Source organism: Sorex fumeus, unplaced genomic scaffold (genome assembly GCF_029834395.1).
Source record: "Sorex fumeus unplaced genomic scaffold, SorFum_2.1 ptg000078l, whole genome shotgun sequence".
NCBI lineage: Eukaryota > Metazoa > Chordata > Mammalia > Eulipotyphla > Soricidae > Sorex > Sorex fumeus.
In genome coordinates this window covers 2,006,426-2,029,681 of record NW_026606135.1, presented here as the reverse complement: position 1 = coordinate 2,029,681, position 23,256 = coordinate 2,006,426, and the positions used below count along the sequence as shown (strand labels likewise).

The following is a 23,256-nucleotide window of genomic DNA, read 5'->3' as shown; positions in this document are numbered from 1 at the left end:
TAGAATATAATTTCTAACAAATGGAGATGTCTGTAGAAATTACTATTTTGGGTCCATAATATACGAGTTTGTTTGCTTATCCTTCCATGTCCTCTTTAAGTACCATTGAAATCACATGTTGATAGGGTAAAAATCCCAGTAGATATATTACATGAATTCCTAGTCATTGGATTTAAAAGATGTTGCCTAAATTTCACTGAAATAAAGCTAGAATTTAGAGGAATATATTGATATAAAGGAGATATAATAACTGATATATATACAATATAACTAAGATAAAGAGGAATATAAACAGTAATGCAAATATCACTGTCACTGTCCTTCCGTTGTTCATCGATTTGCTCGAATGGGCCCAGTAACGTCTCCATTGTGAGACTTGTTGTTACTGTGCTTGGCTTATAGAATACATCACGGGTACCTTGCCAGGCTTTGCCGTGTGGATGAGATACTCTCAGTAGCTTGCCTCTCCAAGAGGGGCAGAGGAATTGAACTCGGGCTGGCTATGTTGGCTACATGCAAGGCAAACTCCCTACCCACTGTGCTATTGCTCCAGACCAATGCAAAAATATGTGTATATAATAACTAAGATAAAGGGAAATATAAACAGCTATGCAAATATATATATATATATATATATAATATAGCACTATAGCATTGTCCTCCCATTGTTCATAGATTTACTTGAGCGGGCACCAGTAACATCTCCATTATAAGACTTATTGTTACTGTTTTTGGCATATTGAATACACCAGGGGGAGCTTGTCAGGCTCTGCTGATATATATATATATATATATATATATATATATATATATGTGTGTGTGTATATATATGTATAACTGAGATAAAGGGGAATATAAAAGTCATGCATATTATGAGTAATATGTCTCCGTGCCAGGCTGTTTTCACTGGGTGCATCTCAGAAGGCTGTGGGTGAGAGCCCTCCCCACCTCAAGGGACCCAGCCCTGGCAGCCCACCTCCATTGCCCGTCGTCACGCTCCAGGACGCTTTCCACATGCTCGTGTCGAGCCTCACATATGAGTGGACATGTATATTCCTGGAGCGCGACACATCATAGGACACTCCTTACCCATTTACCATAATTACCACTCCATATTTGATAGAGAAATATATATATTTGATAGAGAAATGTATATATTTTTGATAGAGAAATATATATAAATATATATTTATGAGCGATAGCACAGCGGGTAGGGCATTCGCCTTACAAGCGGCCAACATGGCCGACCCGAGTTCGATTCCTCCGCCCCTCTCGGAGAGCCCGGCAAGCTACCGAGAGTATTCGATATGCCAGACACAGTAACAACAAAGTCTCCAATGGAGACGTTACTGGGCCCGCTCGAGCAAATCGACGATCAACGGGAGGGCCTTTACCTTTTACCTTTATATATATAAATATATATAAATATATATATGCCTCTCAGAGAGCCCGGCCAGCTACCAAGAGTATCCCGCCTGTATGGCAGAGCCTGGCAAGCTAGCTGTGATGTGTGCGATATGCCAAAAACAGTAATAATAACGGGTCTCATTCCCCTGACCCTGAATGAGCCCCCAATATGTTGGGAAAGATGAGTAAGGAGAGGCTTCTAAAATTTCAGGGCTGGGATGAATGGAGATGTTACTGGCGCCCGCTTGAGTAAATTGAAGAACAATGAATGACAGTGATGACAGTGACAGTGATGTATATGAGTTTGGGGAATTTAAGAAACAAATATCACAGAAATTTGTTTCCTGGCTTAGTCCTTAGAGATCACTCTTAGTAGTTCACATGGGATCATGTGATACCAGAGATAAAACCCAGTCCTTGGGTTCCCACATGAAAATCATGGGCTGAGATAAAAAGGCCATCCACTGAATCATATTTTGGAGATTTTTAACCCAGTGTTTTCTTTCAAATGGAGATGTCAGGCTGAAACTTGAACATTGAAGTCTGGACTAGAAAAAAATATGAAATAGTGGTATAAATTTGGAAGTAATCAGAACATTAGTGGATCTGAAACTCTTTAAGAATCTACCATCATACTATAATCTCTATTTTGAATAAAGTTTGAGACAAAAACAGTGGTTTTCTCATGGACATAATTTGCATGCAATTGAGGTAGGTTTCAAATTCAAGACTGGGCAAATTCATGACATAAAGATATGTTACTTTAGTGATATTAATACATGTCAACTCTTTATTCTATTTTATAGCTCACAGCCCTCTTTTTCATACATGATTTCCCTCAACATTAGAAGATATATAAGAGATCCACAGTGTTCAGTTGATGACAGTGAGATGTAGAAATTACCAGTTAATCATATTCTCAGGAAACCTTACTCTTGATTTGTAAATTTTCAACCTTATTCCAGTACTTCATTTTATATATTATACTGCATTGCTTGTCACTCAAGTCATATGGATATTCTAATCCATTTCATTTACTTAGATTCTGTGAAAATACTTGATGGGTAATTACTCTGAGACTAGTCTTTGGTGGCGCCCCCAAAGTCAGACACCCTCAAATGCTGACCTTTAAATGAACAGTTGAGATGGTAAGAAGCTCCTCGCTTTTGAAATTCATTTCTATGTGCATGATCTAAAGGACACCTCAGAGTTAGACCCCTTAGTCCTTTAATTTAGTATACTGATTGTTTTCACTTTTTGCTGTGGCAAAAAGAAAGATGCTGTATTTGATTGCCTTTAGATCTTAGCTACATGTATAATTTAAAGAAGAATAACTGTTATTGGATCAAGTATCATTTAGCATCTGATTATGGGCTTTTAAAAGAGGAAATTAGAAATAAGAAAAAATATTTTTCTTCTATACTATTTAACAAGATCAACCCAAATCTTTACTATTCCACATTATATAAAGTGTTTTCAAATATCTCTGACTCTTAGTTTTGATTTCAGGTATTTTTTACACACGAATACTTTTCAGGGGTAGGTTTTAGCCCTACTATTATCACCCTGTTATACATTTTTTAAGGTAAGAGTCATTGTTTGGTGCTGAGGAGAATAAGAGTCAACTTGTCTCTGTACAGTTTGGAGAGACCTTTAAAATCTGAAGTTAAGAGAAAGAATCCTTGATTCTATGGAAGTTTTCAGTGTAATGACGTGGCTGCCAGATTTAAAAATATTGGTATAATGGAAGAATGTTGACTTCAAGTGCTTACCTGGCTCTGTATCTTATCAGTATCCCTAGTCTAGATGAAATTGTATTACAACAAAAGTTAATAGCCTCTGTGACATTCTTCTTTTTTATTTACAAAAGAAATAAATCTATTGCTTATGAAGACTCTTCTCTGTGTAGAAGAATTTGATGAGGAAATCTAGTGGATTTGGATTCAGAAGTCTTTATTTTACCTTTATCTGTGTAGGATGCTCCTGGAAGTGCGTGTGGCTGAATTTGTGGCTGCACGACTCCTTATAGTCTAGTTCCCGCTCTTGGAGAACCTGGCAGGCTACCAAGAGTATCCTGCCCACACAGCAGAGTCTGGCAGGCTCCCCATGGCATATTCGATATGCCAAAACCTAGTAACAATGATGGGTCTCATTCCCCTGACCCTGAAAGAGCCTCCAATCTGGCACTTACTAAAATTTCAGGGCTAGGACGAATGGAGACATTGCTGGTGCCTGCTTGAGGAAATCAATCAACAATGGGATGACAGTGATACAGTGACAGTAATACAGTGATAGGAGACACACTGTAAGTCATATAACCTTCCTGACCCTCAATTTCTCCATTGGGAAATCTGAAGATCTGAAGTTCCTGTTCTATTTAACTCAAAGGTAAAGTGTGAGTTGTGCTTTGACAAGTATAAGCAAGTCCATCTGTTGTATGGGAACCATAGATAGATAGATAGATAGATAGATAGATAGATAGACAGACAGATAGATACCGTGAAAAAACAGCAACAAATACTTACTGAATGAATAGCCCTTGCCTTTAATGTGAGCATAAATGCATGAAAAACTTACTGTGGACACAAGTCTGGTATCAAAGAGAGCACACTTTATCATATCTCATAGGTTCTGCATCTCAGGACTTTGGACAGATTCTTCCTGGCAGTATCAACTGAGATCATTTTATGGTACTCAGCTGGGGCCAGATGGGCTAGTTTGGAGAATCCGAGAGGGTTTCACTCATTTTTCTGCACCTTGCTAATGACAATGAAAGGCAAAGCACACCCCTGTCAGGGTATAGTGGTCTTAGGGCTGCTAAATAGGTGGTCTGGGATTCCCCCAGAGAAAATGTCACTAGAGAATCAAGTCAACATTGTTTGGACATTTAGAATATATCCTTAGAAGTCATATAGTGCCACTTCTACCACAATTTATAAATTACAAGTGAAACTAGTCAAAATTCAAGAGAAAGATGGAATGGCTCTCTATGTTACTGGGAAGTGGTACAGCCAAATTTCAGATAATTTGATCTAAATGATGTTGATGTCACCCTTTGAAATTCTATAAACTGCATTTATTCCCCTAGCACAGTGATCCACATTCCTCTCAAATGAAAAGGTACTCTCATTTCTTTGCTCAACAAACCCACAGTCTTACTCCATTATGTCATCTACACAAGACTCAGGATCTTATCATCTAAATAAGGTCTAGGCAAGAAAGATGTTCCATTGGGTAAAGTCTCAGATAAAACTCACTAAGTATAGATATTCTCAAACTGAAAAGCCTAGTCTAAAAAAGATAGGTCATCTGACTTCCCAAACTCAATATACACAGTGGTAATAGAAGCAGTATGCATTCCAGTCCATAGGGAGGGAAGGAGGAGATCCTCTATATGGCATAGAGAAGAAGGCACAAAGTGATCACTGGTTTATAGCGCTCCTGGGCTCTTGTTATTAACTTCTTGATTAGGGTCAGTTGCTGCTTTTGGGAATGATTCTACATCTGATCTATCCTCTGAGCTCTTGATTCTACCTTTTAAGTTACTGTCATTTTTTTTTTAATACAAGGCATACCATGTTTGCAGCTGAATCATTTTCTCAGTTGCTTCCTACCCATAGAAGTTCAGAGATCTAAAACTCTCCTTTCATTTTGCATTCTCTTTGTCCCATTTAGTCTAACCTGGCTGTGCTTCTGTCATTACATTTCTTTTATAGACTGTGTGAGTTTTTCCTCTTTTTTTAAAATTAAATTTATTGATTGTTCACTGCATTAAATGAAAACCACGCCTACAATTTTTTTTCTAAGGCAGTCTCTTATCTGGCATGAGCTCCCTAGTAAGGCTGGTATGGAATTTTAGAGGCTTTATTGTCTAACAGGGAGGATCTGTGATACATGCCTCTCAGATTATAGAAAGTCATTTTTCTTTCTGAAAGGTCTGTAATATCTTTCCTTAAGTATTTGTGAGATTTTTAAGAAAGGACCTTACAGTTACACCCTTGATACATGTGTCCACATATTCTCAGTGGCCAGCAGGATTTGTTCTTTGCATAATGACTTCAATTCTTTGAGGATTTTCTACTTGAAGATACTGTAGTTGAGAAATAGGTTTATTTTTCAGTCCAACAAATATTTTTTTCTGTACTTCTCTAAATTTTCCTTAACTCTAAAGTTTCCTCTTTAGTTAACAGATAGACTGTCTCTACATCTCATCTTACATTATGATATAGCACCTAGTTAAAGCAAAATATGCTTCAAAATTTAGCTTGAAATATTCCTTGCAAGACACATCTGCTTATTACATAGAAATTCTATTCTCCATGTTATTACAAGTGAGTTTGGCTAAATTTTCTCCTCATATATCCAGAGTAACTTTTCCTCCAGTTTCCAATAATATTTTACTCACTTTACTTTAAACTCTCACAGACTCCTTGAGTCTCATTTTTCTTCTACAAAATTATCTTCATATTACTTTTAAGTTCCTCCTGCTCCTGCAGTTTCAAAGCCAATACCACATGTTTTACATTTTCCTTATATTGACACCATTCTTTAGGTTCCAAATTCTCCTTGTTAAAATTACCACTAATATGACAAATGTCCCCCAGCTTATCATTATAACCATAACTTTTATTATATGTCATGTGATATGAATGCCAGAAATATGGTAGGGGTTGGTGGTTCATTTTGTGTTAGTGAAGATCACGTAAATGATACCCCCATGGATGATGGAGTTCATTAAAGGTTCAAGATCACTTCAGTAATATAACTAGGCCTTAGGTAGGGATGCAAAGGATGGATTTATTTGCTGATATTGGCCAGAAAAATGTTTTGATTTTAGTCAGTATGCTATTGAACTTTCAGAATGGTAAATGGTTTCCCCTAGATAAATGGTTCTAATTTGGAGGTGATCTGGAAAGGGATATTTTTGGTATCCCACTGGTTGGGTAGGGAGTGAGGTTACTATTGATATGCAGCTCATAAAGGTCAGGGTTGTTGCCCAACATAGGACAAAACACAGGGCGACCCTCTTCCATCAAACAAACAAAGAACTTGTCAATGGTGCCACAGTTGGAAAACTGTCCCATATGGAGTGTCCGCAAGTGTCTTGATTTCCCAACAAAGCCTTGAAGGGGCAAGCAGCATCAGATGCAGACCAGATTTGACAGTAGAATAATTAACCTTTACTTGTTGATAGGAGGTGGTGCATTCACGTTACTAAAGAGCATGTGGGATGGGAAATATTGTCACAACCATCTTTAGAAAATACATTCTGCCACAGAAACTGTCAGGGAAATATGAATATGATCAGAACCATGAAAAGAAGCAAGTTTAGTTCTTTAAGGATGCAAGAAAATCTGTCATTTATGCTTAGTGGGATAAAATGGATTTTCTCGAAAACATGACAATTAAATAATTTTTTAAATTATAAATTAAACTTTAAAATAATGGTTGTGTTGTGAAAAGGTTAATTGGAGGGTAGAACATTCTAACAGCGAATAATATAAATAAAGGTATTATCTATTACAGATCAGCAAACTGTGGTTGTGCTGCCAAATCCAGTCTAGTTATTTATTTTCCAAATAAAATTTATTACAGCAAGCTGTAATTATTATTTAGTTAACCACAAGACCATATGGCTAAGAAACCTAAACTGTTTACTGTCTGATAATTATGAAAATGTTTTGGACCCATGGTCTAATTTATTTTTACATTCAAATTCATGAATTATGCCAGAAATAGTTTCAGATATTGTGTATAGGATGGTGAGAAAATATATACATAATTTCTATCATAAAAAGTGGTTTTAGGGCCTGGAGTGATAGCACAGCAGGTAGGGCATTTTCCTTGCATGCAGCCCGACCCGGGTTTGATTCCCAGCATCCCATATGGTCCCCAGAGCACGACCAGGAGTGATTCCTGAGTGCATGAACCAGGAGTAACCCCTGTGCATCACTGGATGTGACCCAAAAAGCAAAAAAAAGTGGTTTTAATAATCACCATATTTGAAAGCAATAAGGGAAAAAAAGTCCTATATTTGGCGAGAAATGAGTATTTAGGAAGAAAGATCTGGAAAAACCTTTACCAGGAGGATTATTGGATAAGAACTACTAGATAGGAAAGCATCAACCATGAGATATGAGGATTAGAGATAAGCATTATCAGGAAAGTTAACAGTGAACAAGCGTTCCTAAGGCAGGAGAGACTAGCTTGTGAAAATAATTGAAGCTGGCAATAATTGGTGATGTGTCGCGGGAAAGCAAGTTGAAGGACAGGTTTTGGCCAGGTTTTGGAGAATATTACAGGCTCTGAAAGGAGTATATGCATTTTTAAGCAACTTTAATAGACCACTTGAGAATTTTAAGAATAAAGGTGAAATTAAAACCTACTGAGAGGAGGCTGGAGCCATAGCCCCTCAGGTAGGGCATTTGCCTTGCTTCTGGCCAACCTGGGTTTGGTCCTCAGCATCCCATATGGTTCTCTGAGCACTTCCAGGAGTGATACCTCAGTTCACAGCCAGGAGTAACCCCTGAGCATCACCGGTGTGACCCAAAAAGAAAAAGAAAAATTGTACATAGAAATTTTGAAAGTAACCTCTGTGTTCTGGCCAGTGATTACGTAGGAAGCAGATCAAAAAGAAACTGAGAGATGGGTAAAATTGATCATAAAAAATTACAGGCAAGAAATAATGGTGGCAAAATCTGCAAACTTTCCTTCTCAAACTTATGGTGCTTAGTCATGATCTGGCATAGAGCCATCTCTTTATTGAAATCATTGCTAAGTGATTTTTTTGTTCTGGCTTATTTAGCTTAGCTTTATAGAAAACACTGTGTTCTAGGGTTAAAGATATTAAAGAGTAGGTTCTAAGAAAATCTCTTGAGTCAGTCATTCGTATTACTAACACTTTTCATTCAGTAGAAGTTTTAGAGTAAGTTTGTAATCAAAATCATCACAGCCCTCCCATTGTTCATCGATTTGCTCGAGCGGGCCCAGTAACATCTCCATCATGAGACTTGTTGTTACTGTGTTTGGCATATCAAATATGTCACGGATAGCTTGCCAGACTTTGCCTTGTGTGCGAGATACTCTCGGTAGCTTGCCGGGCTCTCCGAGAGGGGAGGAGGAATCGAACTCGGGTCGGCCATGTTGGCCGCTTGTAAGTCAAATGCCCTACCGCTGTGCTATCGCTGCAAAAGCATATGTAAGAAAAATCGATGCATGAGCCTTCAACCACTATAAATAAATCCAGGCTGAATTAGAAAGCTTTTTACAAAGCTTCAGATATGGAACATAACCTGGGAGATAAAGACTGAGAAAATCATGAGAGTCAAGCCAGCTAATGAAAAAGTGCCTGCAGAGGGTGATCAATCTCATTAATTTTTCTAATGAAATTTTGTTAAGTTAATCAAAATGAAGAAGAGCTAATAATCCCTGCCTTGAAATATACATAATATATTTGTGAAAGAAAGATACGGGACTTTGATATACCGTGAAGGGCATTTCCACTGTATCAAGACTATGGAATTGCCAAAGGGAGAGACTCTTGTTTTACATTGTGAAGATGAAACCCAGGAATATTCTTCAAAGGATATCTAGAGTCAAAGAACAAAGGAATCAGGAGAAAGAGAGGAAAAGCGTTGTTTTAAGGAGAGAAAATAGCTCAGAGTTAGGATATCACATGATGAGAGATACTTGCTGCCTTTCAACACAAGGACTCATAGCATGACTGTTGAGGTGTTTTGTGTTTTATGTATTGTGTATATAGTGTGTATAATGCCCTTACATCTAATCAGTTAAACCTAGCAAGAATTATGTAAGCTTCTAGTATGGGACCTAGTCTAAAAGAAAAATATATTATTGATAACAAACACTGGTGTCTATTCATAACTAGACAAATGAACAAAATAGCCTATAGAAATAATATAAAGAATTCAAGTAAAGTTTTAGAGGTCCTCCCTCTTCCCTGCAGCAAATAGTTAGAAGAAATAGAATTCCACAGTGACGGTTTCACTGTAGACACTGCCGTGCTGAGAATTTGCAGTTTATTTAGAGAGACAAAACCAATACACCTAAAACAATTAAAGAGAGATACAAAATCAACATTACAGTCATAAGCTAGATTGCAGTGCAATTTCAAAATGAAAACTGCTTTATTGTTTTTCTACTGATTGTAAAAGCAATGCTTCCTCTGTAAAACAATTCGAACATTCCAGAATTGTACAGTGCAACAGATGAACATCTCTGTCTTCCATTGCTCTGCCTGATGACAGAAGTACCTGCTTATTATCTTTGCAGACCTGTCTAAGGAAACGAGAAAATAGACATTTAGAGGTTAAATTATATATACATATATATTTATATTTATATGTCTGTTATTCTGTGGCTTTTTAGCTATAATATAGAAATACCATGTTACTGCTTTTTATGTCTTAAGAATAAGTGGAATTATCCCCATTCTCTGTAAATGTGACAGAAGGACTCCATTGCCAGTACCGAGTACCATGGGAGCCCATCACTCCTTTTGTCCTGTGTGCTCTGCTGAGCTCTAGGTGCCTTGGATTTGCAGGACTCACAAAGTCCTAAGTTCAGGCAAGTCCATGGCCTCCATCATGAATTGCATGGTTGCAGGTCGACAGTTCTGCTTATTGTCCTTGTCATCTCCTACACAAATGGGCAATGCCTTTATTTCATCCTTACTAATGGTTTTTAATGAAGCCACCTATGTGGTAGTTTTCCAAACTATTTCACTCTTCTTTCCATTTCTCATGGCTCTGCACATTCAGTACAAGTTCTGCTGGGGTTTGTTTTCAAAGCAGACAATGTTCACCAAAAACCAAATAACCTGTACAAGTGGACCTGGCCTCACATGGAAACTTATAATCTTCCCCTGCCTTATAGTGTGGCCCTCTCTCTCCTATACAGTGTGTTTGGGGTTTAAGAGTGAGCCTGGCCTCTTTCTCAGGTAGTGTATCTGGCTGCTGGATCACCTCAGGTTGTCTTGGAGTTTGCTCTAAGTGACCCTGGTAAGCTGGAATTCCTAGAATAAATTTTTAGATTATATTTCTGCTTCCTGGCTAAATATGATCATTTACTCTCAAATTTGCACTCTGTTCCTGAGCTGATTTATTTTCCCTGAGCATGCTGTGACTGCATTTTACCAAAGCTTAAAATATGCGATTGGTTATCTGAAATTAGTGCTTGCTGAATGACCCAGTTCCAATTGATTCAATGTATGGAGTTCCCCCTTGAACATACCCCTACTCCCACCCATAGGCATGGTTCTCTGAAACATATGTCAAACTATTTTATAATAAAATGAACAGATAGGGGCTGGAGTGATAGCACTCCAGCGGGTAGGGCATTTGCCTTGCATGCGGCCGACCAGGGTTAGATTCCCAGCATCCCATATGTTCCCCCAGGCGCCGCCAGAAGTAATTCCTGAATGCAGATTAACCCCTGAGCACTGCCGGGTGTGACCCAGAAAGCAAACAAATAAATTAATTAAATAAAATGAACAAACAAAAATATAATAGAGAACCTATTTGAGAAAAGCCCATGTAATGTCATGATGATAAGCTCACAGCGGTCATCAGTACTGAAGCTTGGTTCTCTGCAGTCTGTGCTCAGCCGACAGTACTCACTGGTCCAGGAGAATGTGGCTTACATGGGACACAGCTAAGGCTGCAGGTATAAATATGAAAGTACTGCTCACTCATCTATGGCGGTGCTGCAGTATGGGTTATTGACTTGTCTTGTTGGATATAGTTAAATACAATGTTTGGGATAAACCTAGCTAATTTTTTCCTTCCTTCCTTCCTTCCTTCCTTCCTTCCTTCCTTCCTTCCTTCCTTCCTTCCTTCCTTCCCTCTGCCCCTTTCCAGGACTTAGCATGGTTCTCTATATAAAATAGGTCAGATTCTTTCCTCTGGGTATAAAGTTTGATTTTTCCCTTTTTCTTTTCCATATCCCACATGAAAAGAGAAGGCACTTTAAGGAATTCCTCTAATTAGATGATAGATCAAAAAGTTCAATAATTTTTAAATTAAAACACTGTGATTTGCAAAGTAGTTCATAACAGAGTTGTCTCAGTCATAATTGTTCCAGCACCACCATTGTGTGACCTTCTCTCCATCAGTTTTCCAGCCTCACTCGCAAACCCAGCCCACACACTTGATCACATAACAGATTTACTTTATAAAAGCCCAACATCTTAAAGAGATTTATTAATTTTATTACAAATTATTTCTACTTACCCCTTCATTCCCCTTTTTGCTGATCTTTATTTGTTTTTCTGATCACCGTGGTTTCTATTCATTTGGTTGTCATGCTTATTTGGGATGCTTTTGGTTGGAGCAGTTGCATATGTGCTCACCAGGAGTCACACTCTTTTGTTTGTGGTAATGTTGTGAATTCAGGTTATAGTGCTTACTCTGGGTCACTGTGGTGCTCCCACATGAAGTTGCTTGGGGTCACATACCCAGGTGAAGTGTTTGCACAACTTTATTTGTTGTGCCTGACAGTGAGCCAAAGATCACAAACTCTTGTTCCTGGGTTCTCAAATGGCAAAACATCTGGGCTATGCTATATGCGTCTTGGTGGCACTGGGGATCGAACTTGAAGCCTCTTATTTCCCAAGTGCAGCTTGTCACAGAGCCATCTCTAGAACTCCACAGAGCCCAATCTTCTAATAAAGACGCCTGTCCTATTTAGTTCTGTATTTATTAAGGACAGATCACAAATTCCCAAATCCCCACTGCTCACAACTCAACACTCACATGATAAACACCCCAGTTGACTCAGGAAATATATTTTCCTGAGACCAGTGGTTTATGAAATTTATCCTACAACTGACTGATCTCTCAAAGAGTCGTTTGTCATAATCAGATTTTGAAATCATATATCTCCTTTCAAGTGATGATTGTACTGTAACCTCAGGCTCCATCCACATCTCTGGTCTAGCTAGAGCAGATCTCGGCAATGAATGGAAACCATCGCTGTCTTATCAAATAGTGGCAGTCCTCGTTCTGTTTCACAGTGCTGGAAATTCGTTTTTCAAGCACTGATCTTGACAGGTCAGCTGTCAAAAGTGGGTGTCTGTGGCCATAAATTCATCGATCCCATAAACAAAATTCTGTCTTCCAAATACAAGGGGAAGTCAGAGGAGACACACTGATGTACAAATGCAATGGTGTGCAGCTGTATGACTAAGTGTCAGGACTTTGTTGGGTGAAAGGTTTTTCTAGCTTCCCATTTATCAAGCCTATCAACCTCATTTGGCTTTTATTGACTGAAACTTTTTCCTTGGCATTCTGAACAGGGAGCTTCACGCACCCTCAAGAGGGAGAAGGAATGCAATTTCTCCTCTTCCTGATTAGCTGCATGTTTGGAAGTACATTTCGAGGCATTGCTTTATGCTTTTTAAATTTCATTCTTCTTTTTGACCCTGCTTTTCACTGTTCTGGCCTAATGCCGTAAGTGTAAGAGACACAACTTTGTTCAGAAATGATTCTTTACCTATCTGAGCTTGAGACATGGGCAAGGATGCATGACTTTGTGGAAAGAGGAGGCATCACACAGCCTCAGCCTCCTGGCTTCAGGGTGATGTGAGGGAATAATAAACTTTTCTGTCCAACTCAAAGGATTCCAGATCCTGGAACATGGTTGTACTTTGATGTGTTTGAAGGCAGAATTTTGGTTTCACTTTGATGTATTCTTTCTTTCTCAGAGTACAGGATGCCCAAAGGCCAGGGAGAGTGAAGTCTGTGTTAAAAAACAAAACCAAAAAAATGCAAACCTTTAAGACACAAGTACTTTCAGACACATCCACATACATGCGTGCACACACACACACACACACACACACACACACACACACCACAGAATATTAACTTGAAGACTTTTTGTTCTCATCTCCTGAGATTTTATTACTTTGATTTTTCACTGTATTTCTTATTGAGATGACATTGATTGACAATGTTGAATGATGTTCTATTGGTAACAGGAGCACAGCCTCTTACTTCAACTAGTATATATGTTGTATGACACACACTAACCATAATTCTAGTTACCATCCACCTTCAACCAACCTACTCTCACCCCTGACTGCTTTTATGGGTCCCCTATCTCTACCTCTCTTGTAATAACAGTTTTATCCTATCATAGCCAAAAGGTCTATCTTCGTATACTTTTTCAAAATTTGCTTTATTTTGATATTGCACATAAGGGTGAAGCCATAACTGTAGATGTCTTTCTCCTTCTGATGTATTTAGTTCAGCACAATCTCCTCAAGCCCTATTCATGTTGTGGAAAATGGTAGGATCCCATATTTTCATTAAATCTGTTTTTAATTTTTGTTTTTTGGCCACACCTGGTGTTCTCAGGGTAACTTCTGACTCTACACTCAGGAATTACTCTTAGTAGGGCTCAGGGGATGATTTGGGATGCTGGGGATCAAAACCAGGCTGGCTAGGCACAAAACAAGTACCTCACCCTATCCATTATTGCTCTATTGCTCTAGCACTTGCTTTCATCTTTGTAATAGCTGAGCAGTATCCATTGCAAAAAAAAATGTGCACATATATGCTACATCTTCTTTGACTATCCATCCTTTGCTGAGCACTGAAGGTTTTTTCCATATTTTGGTTATATGTAGTGTTGTGAGAAAACTGGGATACATATATCTTTTTTAATTAGTGCTTTCAGAGTCTTTGGACAGATTTAAATGGCTTTGCATTAGGATTGTCAATTAATAGGGTTAGTACTATCCCTCTTACTTCATGGTGCTGGGTATTAGCAGAGGCTGCTTCTGTGTTTCCAAACCAAGAAGTCTTCTGTGTTGGGTCCTATATCATCTTGGAGAAGTCACACAGTTGGATGCCATGATGAATAAACTAGGATTGTTCCTCCTCCAGAAGATGGGAACCATAACTGTGTCCCCTGACTGTCAGAGAAATCAGTTATTGAGTAATGACTCTCAAATTAGCCTCAGCAGATACCAACAAACATTTGGACTCCTTTTGCTCCCTTAGATTCAGTCCTCTCTAGTGTTAGTGTCAGTGCAAGTGATAGGATTTTTCTTGATCACTTCTGCTGGTTATTTTTATGGAAAGGTTACCTTTCTTCCTAAGATAGTGAAAATATGTTAAAACAAAAATGTGCAAATAAATAAAACTTTCACATTTCTTCCTACTCTATCAAATCCATATACAGCATTTTAATATTCCTCATTTCATTTTTACCACTGATCCTAAAATGCACAAAGTTGAATAAAACATGATTCTTTAATTTTTGTCATAGTTTGTTTAATATTATTTGCTACTCTATATGATACACAGAGAAGGTAGTTTTCTTCCATTTTGTATATAAGAAAGTGAAATTTCAGTGAAGTTCAAATATTTAACAAATACTTGTTGACTTCTTTTATGTATAAAGCACTGCAATGTATGGTAACTTTGTACATCAAAACCACAAATATTAACATCATTGAAACCATGTTAGTTGAGCTATAGCAAAAATTAAAGATAAGTCATGGACTATATTCTAGAACGTGCTAAAATTGCTCAGATTATTAAGTGATAGAAATACAACTAGAACATATGCTAATAGCACAGTTCAAGTTCATATTTTCTTTCCTGAACCCATCCTATTTTTAGTAAGTTTATCTTTGAAAGACAATGTTGTATTCAAGGAAGGTCAGTAACCTTGAGATTGGAAAAAACCTGGCAGAGTCCAAGAGACTGAAACTAGACTGTATATGAAGATACTGTTTTGTCCCCAGAGGACTCAGAATCACAGATATAGGGCCAGAATGGAAGAACCTGGAGATTAGTTTTACTAAAACTTGGCAGAAAAGTTTGAGGTTGAACCATTTCATTAGTTATGAGGAATGTAACAAACTACAATAATACCTTGGCAACTAGGGGTAATGGCATGAGCATGTATCTGCATGATCCCTACAACTTCAGCAATTCTAAAGCTATTCTTGATGGAGGCTTATTTTTAATCATTACCAGACCCAATGAAAAATGATGTTCTAAATAGAATAAACTATGAAAAGAGTCATGAGGGAATACGATCCGCTTGAGAAAGATGGGACTGGCGTGTAACGTGTCCGTCGCTAATGCTGCATAAACTGAAGGAAAGCTTACCATCAGTGTTGGTCTGGAATTAGGAAAGAAGCCATTTTATACCAAACTGAGAAGTGATAAGATTTATTCTGTATGAAATTGAAAACCATTATGAAATTATGATTAACATAATTCATCGTTAAGTTTATTAATTATAAAGATACATATCAGCACATTGGAGAACTGTAAGAGAGAAAGGATGGAGTTGGTTAAGATCATTAGGGAGTCTGGCTGGAGCCAGAAGTAGGGGGCAGCATAGACAGGTAATTGTGATGAACAGATCTTCTTGGAACTTAACTTAAACTTTAAGAGGATAGAACTTTATCTCAATGTTTCTTCCTGCCTCCTTTCTCTATTCTCACAAATGATTGCAGTTCCAAAAGAGGATCAGGTAAGCTGGGTTGAACAAATCCAAGCAAAGATCCATTTTAGGTACTCATCCAATCCAAATTATTACAAAATCAGGATGCCTCTTTGCTCTTACTAGGGAAGCTTTTTAGCCGGTGTTTAGAATTTAAGTCCTAGGGCTATTAGTGATAGTAGAGTGGGTAGGGCACTTGCCTCGCATGCAGCCAACCTGAGTTTGATCTCCAGCATCTCAAATGGGATCCTCAACCCCACCAGGAGTAATTCCTGAATTCAGAACCAGGACTAACCCCTGAGCATGTCAAGTGTGGCAAAAAAACAAAGCGAGATAAAAATTAAGTCCTGACACAAGGCAGAATATTCAGTGCTAGACCTGACACATTATTAAGACATGGATGCCTTGGTTAGTACCTGTGAGTCACTGAGGTGGTTAGAGGATATTTATAACACAGCCTAACCCAGGAAGAACATATATGAAGTTGGACCACATATCGGGGTTAAGCTGTTTCAAGCAGGGTTAATCTTTAGAGGGATAATGCAGATGGTTCAAACACACACCATGTTTTGGTTAAGCCCAGGGGTTAGAGTATCCAGAAAGTGCAGGGAATCACTATCTGGATGATTTTTATTTTCTCTTTGACTAGCATTTTAATCCAGCTACAGGAATTGATTCTGTGTCCTAGTGCTATTTCTTGAGGCTCAATGAAGCAATATCCATGCAGTTTCCTTCTCACTGTATCAGTGACCAGAATATGTAATCTTTGGTGTTTTGAATAAGACTTAGTAGAGTTTAATTTAGTATAAATTTTAACTTTTTTATTGAAATGCATCTCCAGTTTATTAGTGGTGGTAGTAGCAAGTGCTTTGGAGTACTAGGGCATGCTCTTAACTAAATGATTCATTCATTTCTTCCAGACTTTCTGTTGGGAGACTTGGGTAGAGTGGGTAGGGCACTTGCCTTGCATGCAGCCAACCTGAGTTTGATCTCCAGCATCCCAAATGGGATCCCCAACCCCCCACCAGGAGTGATTCCTGAATCCAGAGCCAGGACTAACCTGGGTCAATAGGTATTATGTCTAAAGTAACAAAAGAAGTTTTGAGTTTCCTTTCAAGCTGGCTCTTTATCTCAGATCTCATTCCTGTGTTCCTGCTTTAGGCAATTGTCAGGGGAATAATATCATCCACATGGGATGATGCCACATTTGCATAATCAAGGTGCATCCTGCTGTAGTTGTCAGGAGAATGGGGAGTGCTGGGAAAATAATGTTCCCTTAAAAAAGTTACGTTAGATAAATTGAGTGCCCTTAAAAGGTGTTATGTTAGACAAGTTGAGTTAGATGGAGAAGGACAAATGCCACATGATCTTAATCATCGGTGTTGTGTAGAGCAATTAAAGAGTGGAAGAGATAGCATCCAATGATGATAAACACTTTTAGCTGGATTGCAGAACTGAGACTACCAAGCATAGGAGGGAGTAAAAGGGGTAATGAAGAGGTGGGCTAGACAGAATATAACATAAGGACATTGGTGGAGGGTTTTGAGTAATTTGTCAGTGTTGAGGCCGGTGACCTGTGTACATCGGAAACATAAATGATAACACATGTGACCTAAAGTAAAACAAATAATAAAATATAATTACTCCTAAGATGGTTGGGTGGGTGGGTTGGGATGGTATTGACTGTTTCCTTTAGGGAGCCTGATAGTATGACCTAAAGATTTTGTGGGTTTTCCCTGACTAAGAGTAGATGCCACAGATGGTAATCTGATTCCTGACCTTTTACTACTGAAATAGTAGTCTTTAATTGAGCAGCAGCAACAGTACCTGAGGGTTTTCTCAGTGAAAATGATGTGACGTCCTGGAAATCAAAATGGGCATTTAAATTCCCTGAGGGATTTCTTTGCCCACTTTAGTTGGAGGACTTTTGTTTCCATTTGTAACAGTGGTTTACAATCCTGATTGTGCATTAAAATCAGCCAGCGGTTAAAATACATCCAGCCCACTACAGACTAACTAACCCAACATCTCTGGAGATGGAGTCTAGCCCTTAGCGTGTTTTAAAAGTCAGAGCTTTTGATATGCACCTAGTGCTCGAGAAAAATAGAGGTTTTTCAACCAGTATTTCTGGGGAAGTTGTTACTATTCCTCCTGCTCAATCCCTGCAGTTTGATTAAGTTGACTTGAAAGTGGGACCAGAGTCACAGTAGAGTGGACTTGCCTTGTATGCGGCCATCTGGTCTCAATTTCTGGCATTCCTTATTGTCTCCGAAGCCCACTGGGATCCCACCAGGTGTGGCTCAAAAAGAAACCAAAAAATTGATTTGAAATTGGAGTTAAACATCTGTGTTTTGTTGTTTCATCTTACCATTTAACGGTTAAATCATTGGCCAAAGGGCAGTGGACACAGGGAGGAGAAGAAGTCCCAGGAATATGTGTTCCTGTTGTTTCTGAGTCAGAATAGGGCCACCTTGAACACTTCAAGAGATTTTTGAGCAGGCATTGGGCCACTGGATTTTTGAGGAGGCATTGGGCTATTTTCCAGGTGGTATGAGGGCTGGACTGATAGCACAGAAGGTAGAGCATTTGCCTTGCACGCAGCCAACATGACCGACCTGAGTTTGATTCCTCCGCCCTTCTCGGAGAGCCCAGCAAGCTACTGAGAGTATCTCAGCCGCACGGCAAAGCTACCCATGATGTATTCAACATGCCAAACACAGTAACAACAAAGTCTCACAATGGAGATGTTATTGGGCCCACTCGAGAAAATCGATGAACAATGGGAGGACAGTGACATTGATGTCAGATGTAAGCACATATATTCTTGGTCTCCACCTGTGTATCAGGGAAAATGAAGAAGTTTGCACTATAGTAGAGACAGGAGGAAGTGGAATCATAACCCTGTTTACCTGTAGAGCTCAGGCGGACTACATGGGATGTTGAGGATCAAACTCAGGTAAGCCATGTGCAAGGCAAATGGCCTACCTTCTTTACAATGGTTTCAACTCCATACTTGGGGGTTTGTGACTTATTTTATTGTAGAGACACTGCGCCGCTAGGAGCAGTGTTTAAACTCAGGAGACCACCATTTTGGATAAGTTAGAAGAATAATTAAGAAAGATGACATTTTGTGGAAGACACATTGACAGAACCTCAGTGGGTGAAAAGTATAAAATTGAACATAAATATTTACCTTAAAAGAAGCAGTTTCCTTTACCAGCTGGTTTCCTTTTTAATCACATGGAAGGTCCTTGGAATCTAGAAATGCTGATGAAGAAGTGGAGCTTTCTCTTACACCTTGGTTATTTCTAAGATGTTGAGATGACTCTGACTCTCATAATGTTGCTTTCTTACTCCCCTGACAGGATCAAGATTCCAGTTAGCTGTGTGCTAGTGCTCATTCTGTACCTCACACCTCTCTTTTCCTTCACAGCTGGCAACGTGGGACTCTGAGAAGGGACTGAATGGCAGCCTGCAAGAGAGGCCCATGGGCAGCCGTCTGCAAGGACTGACTCTCAAAGTGGTGACTGTCTTGGTAGGATCATGGGCATACTGGGGAGGTTTGCCAGTTTGGGTCTTGAGTCAAAGACTTCACTCTATTTCATGCTGAGTTTGGAGATAAACGGATCATGAGTAGTGACTTGATCTTTATTTTCACTCACCTTTCACTGAACTAATTTTGTGAATAATGAAGAGAAAGGAAGATTGGAGATTCTTCTCCAGGACCTCGATGAGGCTCTTCAATTGGAAGCTTCTGAGGTGTTTTTGAGAAAACCAACTATTCCCTAACTAACACTGAGCTGTAGAGAAATGCAAATACTCTACTTGTTCTTGGGTGACCTTTAGACAGCTTTACTGGCAGCCAGCTTCCCCAGAAACATGTGGAAGGACAAATTCTCCAGCATCTAATATCACAAATGAGTCTATATTGGCACACAGTTCATAATGAAGCCCATTTATTGGTTACATTTTTTCCTGCACTAGTGACTGGGGCAGACAGGAAGAGGGATTGGGACAAGGGCTGGGGGCCAGGGTGGGTGGAGGTGGTACCTGCCCGCTCTTGTGGGCCCCACCCCCCCCATCCCCCACAGATGGGGACCAGCCGTGGCCCTGGAACTTCCTTCCCTGACTCTGGTAACCTGACAGTTTGTGGCAGGCACAGAGGAAGCCGAGGTCCTGAGACAGGACCCCGGAGCTGGTTGTTATCTGCCGACCTACTCTTTGAGTGGGGGTGTGAAATTCCCCTGGACTCCTGCCTTCCCTGCCTCCCCACTCCAGGAGGCTGAGGCCTACTTCCCCCGGCTGAGCCAGGACCAGGCGTGAGGGCTGGGCATCCATCACTGCCCTTGGCTCCAGGAGCCCTTCTGACTTCTGACATCCCCTGTGGTCCCGCCCCCCTGACCCCCCTGCATTGGAGGTCCCACCTATTTATCCCAACAGGACAATTTTTTTCTTTTTCTTTCTTTCTTTTTTTTTTTTTTGGCTTTTTGGGTCACACCACAGTGGTAGGGTGTTTGCCTTGTGTGCGGCCGGCCTGGCCGAGCCAGGTTCAATTCCTCCGCCCCTCATGGAGAGCCTGGCAAGCTACTGAGAGTATTTTACCCTCACGGTAAAGCCTGGCAAGGTCCTGTGATGTATTTGATATGCCAAACATACTAACAACAAGTCTCACAATGGATACGTTACTGGGCCCGCTCAAGCAAATCGATGAACAATGGGAGGACAGTACTACAGTGACTGAATCATAGGAGTTTGCATTTTAAGAGATTAGATGAAACTTTAAGCTATGGTTATTTTTTTGGTTTAGTTTTGTTTTATCATTTTGGAACAAGGAGATATTTTATAGATCATTGGCAAGCATGTGGTCAGATATGATACAGTGTTCCTCTCTGCCCAAGCATGCATTGGTACACCAACTTTAGAAATCCTCGGTATCAGTGTTCCTGCATTCTATATGCATACCATAATTTTTTTAAATGTAGAAGTACTGATATTTTATTCAGACACTGATTAGGCTGATTGAATTGGGCATGAACGCCACCTTTACTTTTTTTAATTTTTTATAATTTTATTTGCTCGAGCGGGCCCAGTAACGTCTCCATTGGAGACTTTGTTGTTACTGTGTCTGGCATATCGAATACTCTCGGTAGCTTGCCGGGCTCTCCGAGAGGGGCGGAGGAATCGAACTCGGGTCGGCCATGTTGGCCGCGTGTAAGGCGAACGCCCTACCCGCTGTGCTATCGCTCCAGCGATAATTATTTTTATTTAATAATTATTATTTATTTAATAATTTTATTTATTGAATCACCGTGAGAACAGTTACAAATCTTTCGGATTTAAGTCTCAGTCATACAATGGAACACCCGTACCTTCACCAGTGCCCATTCTCCACCACCAAAAACCCCAGTGTACCCCCATCCCACACCCTCGCCCTGCCTGTGGGGCAGATCATTTCCACATTACTCTCTCTCTACTTTGATCACATTCACTATTTCGACACCAGACCCACCATTATTATTTGGGATTTCACCCCAACACTCAAATCTGCTGAAAAGGCAACAGTAGACAATTTGTTTTCTATTGCTGGTTATGAATAACATATGATGTTAGGCGGCTGCAGTAGTGGCCGTGCAATTTTGAAATTCTGAAATTTTAACACTTAAATCTGGAGGGATTTCTGCCAAAACCTGCTGGGTTACGAGATTTGTTCCTGAATCTCTGGGATCATGGCCTTTAAGCAGCTTGATCAGGAGCCAGAGAGGCCATTCATGGGCAGTGACCTGGGGTCTTGTTGGGATGGGGAGAAAAGGGCCAGCTCTACCCCCATCCCATGAGGCCCTGTGTATCTTGTCACTGTGGGCCCAAACCTGACTGTCCAGTGGTCTCTGGAGGATGGTGGCCACAAGGCCGCCAGAGGGAACAGGCCAAGTTGAACCTATTCCCACCTTGGTTGGCTCAGCACTGGTAACCTACTGCAGGAACCGGATGCATTTCTGCCAAAAGCTGTTGGGTTCCGAGATTTGTTTCTGAGTCTCTGGGATCATGGCCATAAAGCAGCTTGATTAGGAGCCAGAAAAGCCGTTCATTGGCGGCGACTCGGGGTCTCTTTGGGGTGGGGAGGAAAGGGCCCCATGTGTCTCATCACTGCAGGCCCAAACCTGACTGTCCAATGGCCTCTGGAAGATGGCAGCCATCGAGCCACCTAGAAGGAGCAGGTGGAGGGACAGCACACTTTTTCCCCTGGGGTGGCCCAGTGACTGTAACATACTGTGCAGTTTGAACACCTTTATGCCAAAAGCCGTTGAGTTTCGAGATTTGCTTCTTAGTCTCTGGGACCATGGCCATTAAGCACTTCAATCAGGAACCAGAGAGGCATGCCTCCAATTATATAGCTGAGCTGGAGGTGGTTTGTGGGTGTGTCTCCCCCATATGTACTTTTGGCCATTTACCTTCTTGGTAAACTTCGCCCCATGTTTTTGGGGTCTGGCCAAAGGCACAGCAGAAATTTTGGTGTATCTGGAAGTCTGAAGGCGCCATCAGGCTGCTGATGCACTCGCCTCACAGGTACAGATTGACCTGTTGGCAGCACTATACCCCCTGCATGCCATGATTAAGCATAATACTCTATCTTCCCTGCCCTACACCAATTTAAACTGATGATGTATGTCTTCTGGGGTTGTTTGCCAAAAGTCCCCTTCTTTTCAGTTTCACAGACTGAACAAGAATAACTTGTTCAGTGGGGGGAAATAGCTGATGTGATTTCCAGATGACCATGTATCGTTCAGAAGCACATGTGACTCAGCATAAAATATGTGCTTTCACATGACAGGACCTTGGGCTTGGAAGCTATGGGGTTTAATCCTATTCTATAGTTTGATTTGTGATAAGAACTGTCACAATTAATCATCATCTATCCCTAACACAATCTGATAGAAATTAATACTATGTACTCTCAATCTAATGTCAAAGGGCTTTATTATCATTTATTATCTTGACTGAGAAGTAGGCACATGTCTTAAGTGAAGCTGAAAGAATTATATTATGACATTTCCTAAGGACAGACCCCACGTGTCGCAAATGAAGACAGGCAAACAAATCATGTCAGTACTAGAGATGTGGTTAAATACAATTCTGAAATAACATAAATCAGGGCACATAAATCTCAGTTCCTTACACTGTGAGGGTATGGAGAGGATCTTCCTCAACACTGCACCCTGAATATCTTTAAACTTCTTAAGGAAGATAATTTCAGAATAATTATGGTGAATGCAAGCATAAATATTCTAAAGTTATGATTCATCAGATTGGCCTCTCCAGTAATACCCTTGAACGTTCTGTTGATGAACCTGTTACTTAATCAAGGAA

At 39.9% G+C, this 23,256-nt stretch overlaps 1 protein-coding gene across 2 annotated transcripts in view; it reads left to right on the top strand.

Moving 5' to 3' along the window:
• The window catches only part of GRID1 (glutamate ionotropic receptor delta type subunit 1), a 754,440-nt gene that overhangs the window by 601,705 nt on the left and 129,479 nt on the right, over window positions 1-23,256 (top strand). For both annotated transcript variants that reach the window (XM_056130373.1, XM_056130374.1), the window contains exon 9: window positions 19,325-19,426. In XM_056130373.1, coding sequence (XP_055986348.1) covers window positions 19,325-19,426 — 102 coding nt within the window. The remainder of the gene's footprint in view (window positions 1-19,324; window positions 19,427-23,256) is intronic.